At 33.6% G+C, this 19,867-nt stretch overlaps 1 protein-coding gene across 1 annotated transcript; it reads left to right on the top strand.

The window, feature by feature from the left end:
* The first annotated feature begins 1,910 nt into the window (after positions 1 to 1,910).
* On the top strand, positions 1,911 to 18,658 carry LOC130903654 (EF-hand domain-containing protein 1-like). Its single transcript, XM_057815880.1, has 10 exons — positions 1,911 to 2,037; positions 5,281 to 5,634; positions 7,474 to 7,629; positions 8,264 to 8,427; positions 9,769 to 9,934; positions 10,440 to 10,804; positions 12,106 to 12,269; positions 14,641 to 14,904; positions 16,456 to 16,695; positions 18,212 to 18,658. Exons 1-10 carry the CDS (start codon positions 1,990 to 1,992, stop codon positions 18,568 to 18,570), a joined length of 2,280 nt encoding a protein of 759 aa, XP_057671863.1. The 5' UTR covers positions 1,911 to 1,989; the 3' UTR covers positions 18,571 to 18,658.
* The last annotated feature ends 1,209 nt before the right edge of the window (positions 18,659 to 19,867 follow it).

Raw genomic sequence — 19,867 nt, 5'->3', positions numbered from 1 at the left:
ACGTGGCGTCTTCAAACTTGAAACATATACTGAATAGATTGTGTACTCCCAGGTCAGGTACTTCTGGGACAATACTCCGTATGTCTCAGAATTATTACTGAGTTTCTTCTGACATATTTCTGAACTAACTGCACGAATATTTTTTGTTTTTAAACGATTGTCAATTTATGCGGTATTCAACGCGAACAAATCTTTTTGACAGCCAAATGTTCATGCAATATTGAATGTAGACGAGTGAAACTAATGCCCAAGTATGCCTCAGTCTCAATTTAACTATCAGTTTACGCACAACTTTGATGTTTTCTGACACAACAACCGAATTAGAGTCGATCTTATTGCGAAGTGTACATTTTCAACCTCGCTTTCACTGCTGCTTTCCATTAATTATTTATTGGAAAAATCAAACCTAAAGACCATTTAAGCTTTTACAAACATAAAAACACAATTATTACAATGTCAAAATAGTAAGTTTGTTATGTCATTGCGTACATACTTTCCGGACTAGGACGAAAAAGCTATAGTTTCTAAAAGAAAAAGTGTCCGAAAAATATGTACTAGTTGAATTTTCGATATCATCTTTCTGTCCGTGTAGAGAATATGATTTTTCTACATACCTCGGTCGAAGGTACGTGCTTTGGTCTCTAGTAGCATTGGTGTGCGTTCACATTGGTAACGCTCAAGCGGTGAGCGTCGAGCGATGCCGCTCCAGCGGCGTTAAAAAATCTTTCTGGCTATAGACTTTGTGGTGCGCTCATGTTTATATTTTTATTCAGTATGGAATCGAAGTGCGACTCTATAGGTTCTAGTTTTCAAAAAATGACGTCTCAAAATGAGATTATTGATCGCGAGTTATTACTATCGGAAATTCAAACCAGGCCAGCCCTTTGGAATGATAGACACCGTTCTCACAAAGACAGGAAAATGGTAGCAAAATTATGGGATGTTTTATTTCGTTTTATTGTATTTACTATAAACGTATCATAAACATGCAAATAAAAATGCATAACTCTTACTTTAGTGTAAAATACAACCTTTCTGGTGGAGAAATAGGCTTTTTAAAATTAGTTGTTTTCTTTTAAAGTCGATGCTTGATTTTTCCCAAAATGTAATCAAACGTTTCCACTGACTTTCTTAAAAACTGAAAAACTCTTATTGGATCACTTCGAAGTCATGATAAAGGTGATGGAGTTCACCATAAGCAAGTTCATGAACGCCTTTTTTTGCTTTTCTTTCAAATTAGCCTTCGAAGTCGTGTACTTTCTATAAGTAATAATCGTTTGGATACCAAATTCATTACGTCCTTTCGGTTCGAAAGCTAGAAAATAACTAAAACGACGCTTAACCAATTTGAACAGGACAAAGCGCGCGGTGACATCGCAAGACGGCTTACCGTTTGAGCGTCGCCAATGTGAACGTACACCTACACTACAAGAGACGAAAGTTGAATTTTCGCGCATCATGATAACCGAGACGAAAGTCCCTGCAAAAAAGTACGTCGCAGAGCCGAAAATTCAACTTTCGTCGCTTGTAGTGTAAAATACTATTTCTGTGGAAACAGGAATATTTCAAATCACAACTCCCTCCTCGTAATCGGTGTCATTAGCTTACTTTATATTAAAAGCCTATCCTTCAAGAATGCCTACCAAGTGTTTTTGCGAAGTCTCCTCCAAAAATTCATTTTCATTTTTCACAGAAAGTCGAAAGCTGCTTCCAAATGCATTTATGCATTTTCACTGTTTTCAGCTTGTTCAGAAACAATAAAGATCCAATTACTTCGCTTATTTCAAAACTTCAAGTATTACGAAGCTAATAATTGCGGTTTAGAGATATTTTCTGATTTTTGAGAAATTTCAAAAGGTAGTTACCTACTATCGATTTAAGTTTCTCTAATAGTAACTATAGAAACCAAAATCATCAGATCAAAGTTTTGTCAATAATTCATTTACGTTGTATTTTTAGACTTTTTAGTGGTGAGATTATATTTTTGGAATGGCAGGAATTCCTAAACTACCTGGATTCACTTTTAGTGACCCAACTGTAAGTCTTTTAAACATAGGTTTATATGTAAAAAAGTTAATGAGTATACTATAAAAAAATTAATTCCAATCTGTACTTGAAAAAGTAGTACATGGAATAAAAACGGTATAATAGAACATTAGGATCCTTTTCCTTTATTGTCAAAAGAAAATTTTACAATTTTATGGACATATTTGAATAATTAAAAACGGATTCTAAAAAGAAGAGAACGGAGAGAGTTAAATTTCTGTATTTCTTAAAACAGTATTCGCAATGTGTTCTACTACTTACACCATTAATGTTACGGATACTTTTTATTTTCTAATTTGAAGATAGATTCGAGAAGGTGCAAACTACAAGACCCCTAGAAAGGCAAACCATAGGGAAGACGCGATTCTAACAACGAGTAGTAAGTTGTTAGTAATACGAGAATCGAGCTGTTCAGGCACAAATTTATTGCCAAAACAAGCATAGAATAATTTTTTCTCCAAAGTCACATGTACAGATCACTGGAGGGCGTCGTCAATATGTAGACCAAGAAACAACACCTCTTTATAGGATAAGAATAAAGTTTTCTTAGTGTTTAAACAGAACCCGTTCGCGTCAGATCAGGACTTAATAACAGACATGATTTTCCTTATGTAACTATCTCAGAGGAAAGTTGTGTATAGATGGTTGAAAATAATTTTTTGGTTTTCTAATTTTTGTGGTTATTTCAAATAACATGGTTGAAACAGTGGGAGACGCGGACACGCGTACTTGTCAAGGTAAGCAATTTTCAATATTTTATATGTTTTTGATGAAAGTTTTTGGACAGTTCAAGTTAGTGTAGCTTAATTTCTATCTATAATGGTGATTTATTTTTTACATAGTGGAGTAATCACATATTAATCAGCTAAATGACAATGACACAATTGGCAAATGGAACATAACCTAATTTGTTTATTGTCATTTTATTGTTTTCAGTCCCGCGCGGCAAATTCGAACACTCAAGTCGGGAAATATCGAACGTTCGGCATTACTCCACTCCCTTTTTTTGGTTTCCCGTTCAACTTACTTTTATTTCTGTTCTAGATGCCTCGTACTTTCAAACGAAATAAAAATGAAGTACAATTTAGAAGATACCGAAAAGGCTATCAACGATGTTAAAACCAAAAAACTTACTCTCGGTAAAACAGCAGAAACTTTTATTTACAGATGATCGGGAAACGAATAAAAAGAAATAAATCCGACACAAAATATTCATAGGAATACCCAATTGTCAGATAACCAAGTAATTCAAGTTCAACAAGCTCGAAATGCTCCAAATCATACCGAAATAACTGCAGAAGCCCAAGTATACCGTGCTGAAGATCTTGATACAGATTCTATCAATTCTTAAAGCGATGATGCAAATACACATCCAAATTCCCCATCAGAGATCGTTGAATTCCCTGTTATTTCTCCAAAAATATCAAAAAGCAATATCAGGAAGAAAAAAATCTACTATTTGTACGAGCACACCTATAAAATATCAGCTAGAGAAAGAGGAAAACAGAAGAAAAGCTAAAGCACAAAAAGTCGAGAAAGAAATCTACAAACAAAGTAATCAAGAAGGTAGCAACGAATTTCAATAATATAAAAGACTTTAGTGACACTAGTCAAAATACGAAAGTAAAATAAAGAGAAAAAGGGAAATGAAGAATACTTATGTACTATTTGTACAGATAAATTTATAGATCCCCTTGCTGAAGACTGGATTATGTGCTAGGTGTGCAAAAAATGGGCTCACGACTGGGCTACTGACCGAAAGTGAACATCGTTTGCTTCTAAATGTAATATCTGTCGTTAATAATGTTAGTTGGTAATTACTCCATTCGGTGTTCAATACTTATCGAGTACAGCCGAACACTAAGGGTTTTTTTTACTTTCATAATATTACAATTTATTAAAAACGTATAAATGTTGATTAGTGTATTCGTTAGGTAAATATGATTAAAAAAAGAAAGAAACTTTGTCATCAAATTTCACTGTTTTATTTATATTTTTCCTTGGGCGTTCGTATTTCGCCCACTTTTTACTACCAATGGACCAGTATAATGCATTGTACCTTGAGCTTACGAAGTTTATGTCCTAATCTTTACGGGAATGTGGGTAGGTGGTGGAGTAAATACAAAGTTAAGTAGTTTGAAATGGAATACGATAGAATCTTAGACACGAGGACTGATACTTTAGCCAAAAAAGTGACGAACCATCTGAAAGGATTAATTTCGAAACCACATTGCACGACTATACTCGATTCTAGATTACCTTGGCTGCTTTTAATGAGTCGAAAAGAATCGAACACGCTTTTAATGGTTCGATGATGTTTTTGCAAGAATTGAGACCAATTTTACTTATCTTAAAAGAATCTGAAATGATTTCTATTCCTTCCAAAGAATCGAAATAGGTTATCAATGCCTAAAAAAGATTCAGAACGTGGTGTGATGTTTCTATCTTCTTTTGATAATTGATATGCAGAAAATTTTGTAAAATTGACGTGACTACTTCTAATCGATGCTTCACCATTTTCCTTTTGCTGTGTGGAATAGGAAAAGCAGCAGCTCTTGTCAATGTGTGGTTTAAGAACGCAAATAGATTTTGACGTTTGGGAATTTTTGCCAAAAAATAAATATGTAAAACAGTCGTCACAGTTTCGGCGTAAGAGACTATCGCATTTTTTACCGTTAGCGTGACGTTCATTGAAGCCAATTGACGTATGTCAAATGTCAAATGACGTCAATTCACATCATTTCACATCAATTCATGTCATTTGGTCAATGGGAATAGTTTAATTCGTTTTTTTATAACTATGTACAAAATCTTTCGTTTCGATACATCTACAGTTATATTTTTTTGTAAAAAATGCGCTTACAATGCATTGAAACTGAACAACATCATTTCAAACAATTATTGAAAAAGAAGGTTCATTTTTTGAAATTAGCGTTCGTTTATTTATAAAACGTTATAGATTCAAAAAAAAAAATTCTAGTTCCTTACATATTTGATAAATTGCTTTTGTCACCTCGTCATCTGTGATGAAGCCTAAAAACTATTTTAATTGCAGAATAAATGAAAATTACAATCTGACCTGTACGATGGGTGATAAATCTGTTCGCATTTTTAATATCTGATCAGATTTGAGTGTGAAAGGCAGAACGTAGGCATAGTCGTACAGAAGCAAAATTTCAGAAATTACATTGAAATGGATAAATTAATTCTCTGACAACATTTAATTCATTTCAGCAAAGTAGATTCCACGTTAGTCATACATTCGACATTATCAACGGTTACAAATTACCCAAAACGAATTACTTTGCTCCTGGTGGTAGAGAATTAGATTCTAATTCTGTGAAATGTTTCCAAAAAAGCGACGTAGCCATGTTCGATCCATCTTTAACGTACGGCCGTACGAAAACCGAAGCGTTACCTCAGTTTATTCCACACTACGTGCTTTATTCTCAAAAATGTTTGACTTTTCAAGCGTTTTTCAAGCAGGGCGTTGTGGAATCACCAAACGAATTTTATAGGGTCCGGAAAGTTAATATAATTTATTTCTTAGAAGACGATACTATAACGGTTATGGAACCAAGAACAAAAGTAAGTGATTTCAAAGAATCTTTCATTTATCCACAACAAGATTCACAACATTCTATCCTTCTTTTTCAAAATGCTCGAAGTTTAGGATTCTTGGAAATATCTATGCTTTCCTCTATGAAAAAGGTGTATTTCAGTATGGTGGAGACTTTAATAAAAAAGATTTTTTGTGAAAGTACGTCAAAAGCAAAGTTTTTCCATCTGCAGTAGCCGTTTTTAGTTGGCATATTAGGAACTTATTGAAACGCGATATAGTGCTAACAGTAAATAAGAAAATCCCTCTAACCTATAAATGTAAGTGTTGTGTGAGTCTTTACTTTTTTTAAAGTTTATTTATTCCTGATAATGGAAGAAGAATTGGAAGCAATCATTTTGGCTGGTGAGAGAGAGTTTGTGATATTAAAACATATTTTAATAAATCCGGGTGCCCCAAATTTTAACATCAATAATTTAATTCATGCAGAAATTCTGAATGATTTCCGCTTTAGAAGGAAACATTTAGAATTACTAAGAATTCCAGATATAGTTGTTTCAGGAGCTGGTTATCCAGTAGATGGTAAGTAGTAGTTACCCCCTCATCCCATTTTTTACACTAGAGCCTGAGCTGGGACCCAATTCATGAATCACTCAAATTTCAGTCCTATACGAATTTGATTTTAGATAAAAATTGAAAAAAAATATTAAAAACAATATTTGATTATAGTATAATATTTTAATTGTTATTATTATCAGTATTATTATTATTTTAAATCAATCACTTTGTTTCTAAATAAATACATACCTTGACATGGTTAGGGAATTTTTAAATCTGGCCAGGGAAAGTCAGAGAATTCGAAAAAAATCTGTGGACACCCTTAATATTGGTTTTAAGTTTAACTGCATGTGTATTCTTTTAAGACGACTTTCTTATCCAGCTTGGTTAAGTGAACTCAGGAAGATGTTTGGAGGATCAACACAATCAATATCAAAAATTATTAAAACCCCGACAAATATCATCCTTGAACAAAGAGGAAATTTTCTACTAAATTTAGAAAATTTGAATTGGTTAACCGAAGAAAGAATGAATATATATGCAGAAGTAAGTCCATCTATACTGATGACAAACTGACAAATAAAATTTATTCAATTATAAACAATTGTAAGTGACATCTGTGAATAAATATGAGGGGGCTAGTTTCAAAGTGTACAATCTCAAAATTTTAATAAAAATTTGATAGATGTCCCATCTGATTTATTTTTTTGCCATAATTTCATAACAAAACTATAATCTCCAATATATTTTATGCACATGAAACATTGGGCTTAGTACCAGAAGTTACAATCTAATAATTTACTTCCTACAACAAATGTCTTAATGGTTTTTGTTCTAATAACAAGAGACATAAAGTAGTTTAAGCTATGAGCTCAATATATATTTTAAATTGTTGTAGATTGTATATATTTAGATTGTTTAGGTTGTTTGTAATAAATTCCATCATCTTCGAAAGTAAATGTTAATGTTATTTTCCTTTCCATCGCGCTAAAATGGAAAAATACAAGAGCTCATTTTTATTCAGTAGATAGATGTCAAAATACTGCAAAAAATACTGCTTTCTTTATTCCTACATAGCTTAAGTCTAGCAGTAACTTCAATAAAATTTCCCTTATTTAAATTTATACTGCGCTTGCGTATGTGTCAATATAATGCCGGATTTATTACTGCTAGCACTGTCTATATCGCGGTTCAATAAGTCCCTAATTTCTATTTTATTTATACGTTGCTTCACACCTCTTCCTCCAATATTTACTGATTTTTCTATATCGATAAAAATTGGAAGGAATTAAATAAATATATATTTGTAGAATAGTGGAATCGATCAAGGAAGACTAGTGAGAAGAGGTAGAATTCCCAAAAATCAAAGAGGTGAATTTTGGCATTGGAAAGATTTAAATGTCGGTAAAGATTTGGTGTTTAACGGCGTTGTATATCATACTGTAGATTGCGATAAATTTACTAGGGTGAGTCGAAATGTTTACGAAGCGAAACAAATTATTATTAGCCGTGTGTCAATTGGAATCAGATTATCAGAATAATTTTTCTTAAGAAAGTGTGAGACGAATATTCAATTATACTTTTAACCACACTTTAACTTACTTTGTTTGTTAGAATTTTTTCTTCACATTTTTACTAAATGTTAATTAACTTGTAACTTTGCATACTTTCTCGCATTTCATATCAATATATAATTCAGTAAATGTATAAGTGCATTTTTGTCATTCTATAATAACAGTTTTTCTTAAATTAACTTTAGTTTCCCGGATTTCATACTTATGTATTTTATAAAGATTTTCTGAAGTTTCAAATGTAAAATAGCTTCAATAGCTCAATGGTTCATAACACGGCTTAGTCGGTAGATCGAAGCTAGATAGAAACGTCAATTTTATGCGATTATAAAATTTTTTTACAAATTATTGGATGAACACATACTGTCCCAAACCGTACAGTTTACCCTAGTTTACCTTATTAATTGGCATCGAGTGATGCAGCTCTTTGATAACATGTAAAACTTTTAATAGTCCTTCTCTTATCAGTTTGAGGATAATAAATCTATTCTTAGATTTATAATCGCATCAGTCTATTTTCAAATTGTAGGAATACATGGCAAGTCAAGGTTTAATGATGCAAGATGCCGAGGAAATGCCTGTAGATCCGTATACATTCAACAGAGAGTTATCTGTAAGAACTAATGTTACTAAAAGTAAATCTTCTGATGATAAACTAAGAAGGTTTTTGGAATACGATGGTAAAGTTCTCAAGTGAGTATTCGTAGCGATAAAACGATGTATATAAGTGTTATGAGCGCGTATCCGCCCTGGAACCGATCCTGTATAGATGTATTGGAATTCTAAAATTCGGCGAAGGCGTCTTTAATATACTTTCTATAAACCGCGGTATCCGTTTGATGTTTGTATTTATTATAGCAGGCGGCTTTTGAGAATTCTTTTGGGATACATACTACGAGTTTGTGTAGCGCAGTTAATTTAGTTTATAATAAATAGTCAACAAATCGAAATAGAAAGTAATCGAAGAATTTAAATAAATTGTCTAAGCTAGTTATGTGACAGTGATACGTGAATTATATAAATAATAAACGCCTGTTTTTGCGAAAACATAGAACAGTCAATTCTGAATGGGACACCAGCATGTTTTGTCAAAAGTGATCGAAAAAATTTGAGAAACCAATCACAGAAAACGAATCATTCATTACGACACTGCAAGCTCTCACTCATCAGTTCAAACAAAAACCTTATTGAACAATAAAAACATCGAATTGATGGGTCATCCACCGTACAGTACGATACAGTCTTTGTTTGGCACCCAATGATTTCTTTTATGTCCTGCAGATCAAAAATTACGAGGTCAACGTTTTTCTACACCCGAAGAAGCGGTTGATGCAATCAAATCACATGTTTTGGAGGTACCTCAATCGGAATTGGTTCAAACGCATGCAAAAGTATCTTAATAGTGGATATTTTGAAAAACAATAAAGTCATGTCGAATTATAAAAATTTATTTTTATTTGTCCATTTAAAACATAACGTAAAATTTATATTAGTCTTCTTCTGATTACTACCTGATGCACTTATTCTGTAGTTGAATCCATTACTGTAATATATCTTTCGCAACAGTCGCATGGTGATAAATCTGTTCAATAAAGTGGATGTAGACTTTTACCTGCCAAAAACTTTCGAAGCAGAAGCAACACATGAGATTTTAAGGGTCTCGAATAGTCAATTGCCTGGTTGAACGAACAAGTTGGTACAAATTTTCATCTATGAAGATGAATTGAAACAACTAGCACGAGAAAAACTGAGTTATCTGCTTGTCTTATCAATTAATTGACCGATGACTGGTCCTTTAAATGGGCACTATCTAAGTGATCAGCACTCACACGTGCAGGGTTCAAACACATGGACAAGCCTTACAGTTTGTCCAGTGACCTTATAAGAATCAAATCAAGGTGCCTGATTAACTTTTCCAAGGGCATCGGTCTATTTTTTATATCTTTCTGAAGGATTGTCTTTTCTCGGATTTATAATTTTTATTCATTTATATTTTCGACTAATTGCAGTAATGATCTGTTGGAATTCTTTCAGATTTAAAGCCGTTTGGGATGACAGAGAAAACGAGTATGGAGAACTGATGAAATACGAAATTCTGTATTTCTTAGCAGATGATACCGTGTCTGTAAAAGAAGTACACGAAAAGAATGACGGTAGAGATCCTTATCCAGTATTATTGAGAAAAATGAAATTACCAAAGGTAATAAAGCACTGTTTTGTTATTATAGGTTAGGTTAGGAAGGAACTTGAGGGAAGGGATCAATTAATAACATTTTGAACTAATCCAAAACGTCCACTTTACAGTTACAATATTTATATTTATTGTGACATCAAAATATGTCCAGTATCAACAAATTTTCTCACGATTTTGGTTCCAAAGTAATTCAGGGACTGGTCGCGGTTTGTTCAATTCAGAATTTGTTGAAAAAGTAAATTACCAAAAACCGCTAATGTAAACATCATGTAAACATTTAACATCAGTTAAACAGTTAAATTAATTGTTCATTTACCTCATTGAAAGTGCCTCGCTTTTAGGGTTTATAAGATTTGACATAAAGTATTAAACTGTAGTTCTCAAAACGTTCGCGTTAGAATAAACAGATTCGGAACCAATTCTAATTGTGACCCGCCGACCAAAGGTCTGGATTATTGTCTTGATTCGTGTGATGGATTTTATTAGAAAATAAATGTATATTCCGTTACAGAGATATAACGATACTCCTTCAACATATCCAGCTATCTATTTGGAATTATCCGATGCGGAAGTGACCGAATATTATCAACCCAAAGATTTCCAAGTAGGCGAAACTATATTCGTTTTGGGACGTGATATGCTACTGTACGATTGCGACAACTTTACTAAACAATATTTCAAAATAGCTCTAGGTATAGAACAGAAGCCCGCCATTGATATTAGTGAACGTCAAGAAAAGCCACCAGTTACGCAAATCCCTCCGCACGATGGACTGGGATCTCTCGAAGATTCATTGCAGAACACTCTCACTTTCTTACCGAAACCACCGAGAAAAGATGTTATGAAGCAATTGTTGAATGCTAATAAATTTTTAAGGTAAATATGTTACAGGTAATCGAAATTATGGAGCTTCTAGTTTAACGTTAACAACCTTTACTATGTTGGAATTGCTGGAGTAGTTGGTGATATTCATATTGAACACACTGTTTAAACCATCACTACACCAACACTCACAATTACACTGTCTGCCGCGTTTTCAATAACCAAGTTATCGTCTTCAGAGACTGAAGGTAAACTAGTTAGAAAATAAACAAGCACGTCAGATAGTATAATTATGAGAGTTGGTGTAGTGGTAGTGTAAACAGTGTGTGCATCGTCAACAAATTTTCAAAGTTTTTGCCACTAAGAAAATTTTTCTAGCGATTGGAATAAATGGAAACCCTAATACACCAATTTTTCCAACGTTCGACTTGCATTCTTTTGACAAGTCGATTGAAGATTGGTTTCCGAGACTGAATTGTTCACTATAAAGATCTGGAGTAACACTTCAAAATGACAAAATTAACATATACTGCACTAAACACACAGAAGCGCCTTTTTGGGATACAAACCCGTCTTCGCATTACTTGACGGTGATTCAGTTGAAGAGAACCACTTCTTTTTACGGATTATCACCTAATAGGACCCATTTTTCGTCTTCAGTATTCAAAAAAGGGTTGCTTAACGTGCCGAACAGATTATGTGGGATCCAAATACCTGCCCTACGTATTTGTTCAATTTGTTGCAAATGTTCTTGAATGTTTTATTAAGGTTGAGAAGTCATCGATTGTTTGACATTTCTGCCCTTGTCGTCTGATGTTGTTGGTCTTCCTAATCGATAGGGGTCCGTAAGATCGAAATTACCGACTCTTGACTTTGCCATTCACGAATGTCTACACTTGGAATATCAACGCAAATTTGTTCTTCTGGTATTTGGCTGGTCATGTCACCCCAAATTGCAAAAATGTAAATAAATATTCTTGAAATTTCTTTGCCCCACTTCGAAGTACACAATGAACTGACAAATGACAAGCAAAATTGACATGCGCATACTTTTATTCAGTATTATTTTGTTAATATAGAAGTTTACAGTTGTTTAAACAATTTTTGATGCTTACAAACAATTAAATCTGATCATCCTCATAGTTTCCAATCGAATTTTTTTTCAACAAAATAGAAAATGAACGTATAAAAGCTAATCAAGCTATTTAAAAACATATATTGTAAATTTAGCAATGACACGCACATAACCTAGAAATGTTTTAACATTTTAACACTCCTTAGTTGATATTCCAACGATAATACTGAAATACACAGAACAGATTTGTTGGAGTATAAATAAAAATTGTTCATTTAAGGTATGAAATGGTGATGGACACCGTTCATCCGGAAGATACTATTCGAAAGTTTGTTTTAAATTACTCTTTGGCAGATGGTACCTGCAAAATAATGGAGCCGCCTATCAAAAATTCTGGTATATTGGGCGGAAAATATCTGCAATCTACTTTATTGAAGAAACCTGGTAAGTTAAAGGCGCTGCGCACTATTTGCGAATGTTTTTTTATAGACAACACTAAAAGGCGCTGAGCAAGAGTTGTATAAATTCAATATATGGTTTCCTTTCCAATTGCGAAAGACTACTTTTTGAATGACCCTCGTAATTAAATGGAAAATTACCTCATAAATCATAGATCCAAACACCAATTCTTTTATTTGTAGCTTTGAAAAAAAATCTTTTTGCGAGAGTAGGTCGCGTTTACCACTTGGGTAATTATCGACATACACTACAGGTCAAAAGCTCTTGCTCACCCCATACTTAAACCATTCTTTAAATTTCAAAATAATAACTTTAACAAGTTTCTCTTTCATATTGTCAAGCTAAGGTGTCTTACAAACTAAAAATGATAGTGTCTGTTGTTTTTTTTTCTTTATTACGAGCACATGTTTATATTTTGTCGGAGAGTGCAACAAATTGAAACTTAAGCAAGTACCGGTGGATTTGCTTATTATTCTTTAGCTTTGAATGATTTTTTCGGTGATTATGATTGTAGTTTAGTTATAGTATGCCGTGAGAGAAGCAAGAACGTGCTGTAATTTATACTTTATGGACGAAAATGAAGTTTGTATACGAATTGTTTTCGTTTTCGCAAATTTATATTTGTGAGCCTCAAAAAATTATGACCGCCGAAGATAAACGTATTGGATTGATCAGTAAACGTGATCGACGAATTACGGGCTCAATGATAGCAGCAGATCAATTAATCGAGGCATCTGGTTTTGAGTCAAATGGAAATTGAGAGAAGTTGGTCTTTTTGGAAGGGTGGCAGTGAAGAAACTTCTTTTAAGACGTCAAAATAAAATTAAGAGGTTGCCGTGGGCTAAATAATGTAAAAATGGGACGCATGAAGAATAGGAAAGAGTTTTATGGAGATATGAGTCGAAGTTTAAGGTTTTTGGGTCTAACATAAGAGTGTTTATGCTTAAAGGAAAAACGGAAGTTAAATTCAATTGAAGGGATTTTGAATAAAGATGGTTTTAAAAACTATTAAAAGAAAATTTATTACGAGCAAAGAGTATTTGAAAGAATTGGAAAGGAAGAATGTACTGAAAGTAATGATTTAGTCTTCACAATTGCCCAGACTTTATCCTGATTGAGTTGTTTTGAGACAAATTGGACAAAGAAGTTAAAAAGCAGTGTCCTACTTCCAATTTACATGTTTGAAATATTATGAAAAACAAATGGAGCCAAATAGACAACAATTATTTATCGAAATTGTTACAGGGAATCCCAAAAAATGCAAAAATGTAATACAATGATGAATGAAAAGTTTAAATATAGAACAATTACAAGTTAAGTTTCACTCAAACTTTTGGCCGGTAGTGTATTTATAGTTTTGTTAGTACCTTATTATCATTATATCATATTTTTGCCAAGTACGAGTAAATGTTCTAGATTATTGAGGTTTTTGTCTTGATTGGTGAAATTTTGAGCTGTTCCTTGAGTGACAGTGAGTAGTGACTTTCCATAATGTTTGTACTTTTGTTTTAAGTAATGGTTTCATATCGTTGTACACTACCATCTGCACTTCACTCGCGGTTTCACTAATCACTGCTTGTTGTGCGATGCGGTTCGAAGCGTTTGGGTGTGTGGCATGGAGTTGGTTAATTATATGGATTAATTTTGTAACTGGTCTAGCGTAGAAACCGCGCGGGAGTCGCTATCGAGTGGTTTTCCTGGAAATGAGTTTGCGAGAGAACAACGCGTATCCAGTAAACACAATTTTACAAAAAAAAAAAGATTCTACTCTCATTAGTCTTCGAATCTCGGCCGAATGTTCTCAGGTTGACGATACCCCGGACAACTTTGCGTCGAATATGCAGATTTGGAAGTTGTAGAGAAATTCCTAAATTAAATCACCAAAGACCGTTACATTCTAAAAAAGTGAGGGTTTAAGCGGGAATCATAGACCGGTTCTTTTTTTGAAAATGAACGGAGTGATTCAGTAACTGTTAACTCTGCTGAATATGTGACCTCAGTTGCATCACTTTGAGGATTACAACATTAGAACATGGATGCATCAAGATGGCGCAACCTGCCATACATCCAACATTAAACAAATTGACATTGAGCAGAAGAGATTTTTCATATCTTCCCTACGTTCCAGACCCAGCTCCAGTTGATTTTTTTTATTGAATTTTCTTGGAACCCAAGTTTCTGTAAATAATCTAAGAAAAATACTCCAATTAAAAAAGAATATTCATCAAGGAACGGGTAATATTCCCGACCCTATGGAAGTTATCGAAAATCTAAAAGAATGATTTCAGGCATTCCGGCGCAAGATGGCAAAACATAAATTTTGGCCCATATATTGGTATTAATACTTCCGTTTTAGGTTCCGATCCGCTGAATCCAGATTATTATTCCCCTGTAGACTTCTATATAGGAGCAGTTATATCTGTATTCAATCAAAGATTTACCATTGTTGGTGCCGATTTACACGTTTACCGTTATATGGAATCTAATCCCGGTAAATTCCCATGCGAAGTTATCGAAAATATAAGAAATTACATGTTTGACAAAGGATATTTGAAAGATGATGTCGAGGATCAAATGAAAGAAAATATCGAATCCGAAAGGCAATGGGACGTCGATACAAGTAAGTTTGTATTTAGTAGATAAATCAAAATAGTAGATGTAGAGCAATCCCACATCCTAAAGTTTCTAAAACGGAATTCATAGATCAACTGTAAACAACATTGAGGTAAAAATACGGTATTTTATATTTTTGGTAATTCATTATGTAATTTACGATGAAATACTCAGAGATTTGAGAGCGAGCAAATTATTTGATATGTTAATTTGGAAACGTGATCATTTTTGAGTAGGTTCTTTTTAGTGGATATGCGCATATCACGACCATTCATCATATTCATCATATCATTTGACCATTCTATGGCAGCAGTCGTGAGAGACAACAAAAATTTCTGTAGCAACTTCACTAATTTTTGTAAAACTGCTGATAGATCGCCTCTACATAAATTTTTTCATCTTTTAGACTCTCCCAAATAAAATTATGCTAAAAATCTGCCAGTTTCTTTCAATTTTTTATATAATTTCCAAATATACAGGGTGTTCCAGGATTTGATGCAATAAATTCGGGATTGTGTATGTGAGTTATAGGCATCTGAACTTAGTAGAATTTTCAATAAAGTATAACAATTTATGATAATTTTCTTCAGATTGTCTCTTTATGGCGAACGGTCTTCTTGGCATGTATAACGATCTACTCATATAAATCTACATATCTCCTTAACCATAAATTTTATCGATTCAAACAAAGTGTATCGTTTTGTTGAAAAATCTATTGAAAAATTTATTATTGCTATATTTAGATTGTACAGGTTGTCCCTGTAAAAGTTCTAATTTAAAAAATATACTTAAATATAAGTTCCGATTTCTTTGAACTTTAAAGGCCTATACCTCAGAAACGGGGAGTCGTATGATAATTTTTTTTATGTCACTCAACCCCACCACAACCACAACAGCAAATTTCGCTTGATCTATGTCCTCAATCGTATATAGGGTGGTCTATAAGTAAAACCCAAAATATCTAATATATCTAATAAACTTCGACTTTTATTCCGAGCTACCTATATAAACGAAACGGAATGTAACAAATATTTCATGTGGAAAAGCAAGGTGGTGTCGCTGTTGCTTAATGCTGATTAAAAATTCAAACGAGTGTATAAATATCTTCAAACTCAACCCTAATGAAAATACAGTCGAAACAATGGACTTTGTCATTCGAGCAACGTGCTCCCAAAAAACAAAAACGTTTTTTATGAGAATAAGCTTATGATCACAGTGTTTTGAGATGCCAAAGGTGTGATCTTTATAACTGGCCAATATTATGCTAATTTACGTTTTGTTGTCGAACTTGGTTGAAGTTGAATTTTGTTCCAAAATTTGAAAAAAACCGGCTTGGTGGAAAGAGACTTCAGACAAATGAAAAACTTGGAAACTCGCTGTACTACTTAGGTAGATTTAAAATGAGATTACGTTGAAAAAATATTGTTTCACAGTACAGCAAGTTTTCCATAGAAAAGTCACACTTTCGTCGAATCGTTCTCGTAAATTCGACAGTTTTATTAAAAAAATTCAATTTTGTTGTGATGCAATGGTTACCAAAAAAAAAAAAAACTTCCAGGTGCTGGTCAACCTACCTCCGATCTAGAAAAATGTTACAAGGAATTAAAAGTGGGTGGAGGTGCGGATCCAGAAAAAGAACAAGCAATCAAGGACGAAATTCGTCGTCAATACGAAGAAAGTATTGTTCATAAGTCATCTATACAACCTTATGGTGTTAAATCTGTGAGCAAGGAATGCCCATATCCTGTTGTCATTGGTGATGTGAAGAGTGGAGAATGCAAAGAAGATGAACAAGCAGGTGAGTAATATAATTCAAAATTAAATATACCAGAGAGCTATTAACCAAAACAAGAAGCGAAATTTTCAGAATTTGGTAATGGCACGACGCTGTATTCCAACCAAAACAGCCTTTGCTTAGAGCTTGATTTCTGAAGGTGAGAATATTGTCCGGAAAGAGAACCCTCGTATTTTACTTCACACCAATTTTCTGTATAACCTGAGGAAACTTTTTCGTATGTACACTACAATTAAATGTGTACAGGTGCCACGCTTATACTTGAAAATATCGATTTCTGTCAGTATAGCGGTTTCAGCTACTTTTCTCAGTGTATTTTGATATACAAGGTGCGGCAGTCAATTCTGCATTCTTGAAATAACTGAGAAAAATAAACGGATGTACTTTTCAAAATTTTATTCTTGTAATCTCATTGTATATTAAAAAGCATAGACAAAGCTTAAGTGTAATTAATCAACGTTTAAAAATAACACCTTCAGATGGCGTCCTTCCCGATTAACGCATTTTTCCAGGTGATTTCTGAAATAGTATATCTTATCATGAAGTATGCGCTGATGAATTCTCGGGATTTCTAATCAGATTCTTTCCTTGAATTTTTGAGCTATCTTGGAAATTCCCACAAGAAAAAATCACATGATGTGAGGTCGGGTGTACGGGGAAGCCAAGGAATCGTTCCGTTTCGGGAAATCACAAGATCCGTGAAAATCTCGTTAACAATATTCATGCTGTGATTTGTGGATCCGTCTTGTTGGGATAAAGTTTGATCATTGTTGACGATGTTGAGAAATGAAGAATGAGCTTAACATTTCCGAATACCGCTTACCGTTCACAACTTTCTTTCATTTTCAAAAAAAATAGGTTATATACGATTCTGTTATCAAACTGCCCAAAAAAGTTTCGCAATTGCCGTTGGGCAGCAAAAACGTTTTGGTTCAATGACTGAACTACTTGAATTTCGTAAAATCCTTCGGACAGATCTTTCGAAAACTCCAAGAGCGGCACTCTACCAACGCGTGACCTCCACGGGCTTCTTCCTACAACAACATATTTTCATAATTTGTCACCTACAACATTATTGAATTTACACTAGGCATTGACTGTTTGCGATTAACTTCAAAATAAGTACAAAAAAACGCTGGGCTACCACACAGATATCGGTTTGGTAAAACTCTTTCACAGCAAACTCTCAATGTTATTTTGACCTCATTTTCATGGCGATTGAAATGCTTCGAGGTGGAAAACATAACGGTATCCTTGACAACTTTCTACGTATCCACGGCCATTTAAAAAACGTAAGATTGACTACCACACCTTGTACTTTACGTAAACGTCACGACATTGAAACCCAAAGTTTCAAAGCAATTTATCGCTGATGTGTAGGTGGTTTTCCAAAATTTTTACATCACAACTTCGGTAATAACGAGTAGCAAAAGTTATCACTATATATACTTGAGATACGGTTTCCAATATTGCAGTAATATGAAATTCGTGACATTTATTTTTATCCTTAATTTTTAAGGGGAATATACATCATACACGCCGAAACATATAGATACGCCCGAAGAAACGAGAGCAAAATATTACGCGGGAATTTTGAAAACTCAAAAAGGAATTTGTGACGGCTCAATTCCGATAGAATGTACCGATCCCCCAGCAAGAGGAGCTAATGCTATTTGTAATGAAGAAAACTCCAGGCCTATTATGGTTGCCAAACCTGATATTCCGATACAAGAATGTAAAGTTAAATCAGTTACTTTCGCTGAAGAGACAGGAGACAGATGTAATAGAGATAGAAATGATTTATGTGACTTGAAAAAAGAGAAAACACATTGCGGTTGCACGGATTATCAAAAAGACTGTGTCCATTCGTCGAAATGAAGGCTATAACCATGTTTAAGGTTATAGTAGCTATAACAAAAATTTATTTATATATTGTATAAATACTATTAAATAATTGGAAATATAATTTTATTTTGTTTTATTATATCACAAATTGAGCTTTAACTGGCCTATTTGTTGACTTCCTTTGTGTAAAGACCACAGATATTTAGGTGATTAGCAGCATTTAGAGATCTGAATCTCAACTACTATCAATTACTGCGCTCGGTTATGTACATCTGAGGGCTCTGACTGTTCGGTATCGTTCGGCAATCCACTTTATTTCGATATCACTATTCGGTTCGTGTTCGGTGATTCCGAATCTTGAAAGATTTATTTTGACTGTTGACGTTTCGTTTGACATTTCGATGCTTATCAATTAGTAATTTTATTCTCCAGTTGTTTGAACTTAGTGTTATCTGTTATTTTTGTATATATAAAATAAAGATTCGTATTCCCAATGCATAAAAACTGAGTGAGTATAATACTTACCACCTCTAGATTTCAAGAATTGATAACCAGCTTCAATACGAATTGGTTCTCCATTGTAAATAAGCATTTAACGAATCGATTTGTTTATCCAAACTTAATTAGATACTGTTCGGACTAGCTGACTTGAATTATTTTTGGTTATGTTTTTTTCATTATTCCTTTACTCATCGGCGATTTACTCGATCAATCTGTACAACATATGATCACGTGACATATATCGCACTCTGTTCGCTCTGTTCCGCGAACAGCATTACCGAACGCAACCAATATCAATAACCAATTTAAATGTTATTTTGCGCGAAATTCAAATGTTATTATAATGTAGATCATATCACCATCAAAGCAAGCTATGAATTCGTTTCGTTTTCTCTCACAAGGCAAATAAATTGGAAGCTTATGTTTACTGGTCAAAGTTCTCTGCATTCGATGCAATTGATTTTAAAAGAATTGTAAACTTATGTTTATAATTTTCAATAAAACGAGTGAAAATGACAACATTATAATACCTCCCTCCATATATTGACAAGTGACTTCCGTTCTCTTCTTTTTTAAATCTTACTTTTCGTCAATTTTTGCAATCAAGAGAATTTTTAGAACAAAACAGTTCTTCGCTTCATATTGGAACTAATGGGTTTTCAACAATGATAATTAATTTCAATAATAAGCTCAACGAAACAACTTATCCGTGGTATTCATGTCATATGTTGACGCTATAACTTATTAGGAAGTGTTGACCAACACGTTGACGTCATATTTCTGCGCCATATTTAAAATAATGCTAGTGTTTTCCCACATGTCTCAGCAT

The sequence above is a fragment of the Diorhabda carinulata genome, chromosome 2, assembly GCF_026250575.1.
Source record: "Diorhabda carinulata isolate Delta chromosome 2, icDioCari1.1, whole genome shotgun sequence".
NCBI classification, from domain to species: Eukaryota; Metazoa; Arthropoda; class Insecta; order Coleoptera; family Chrysomelidae; genus Diorhabda; species Diorhabda carinulata.
This window is presented reverse-complemented; position numbering and strand designations above follow the sequence as displayed.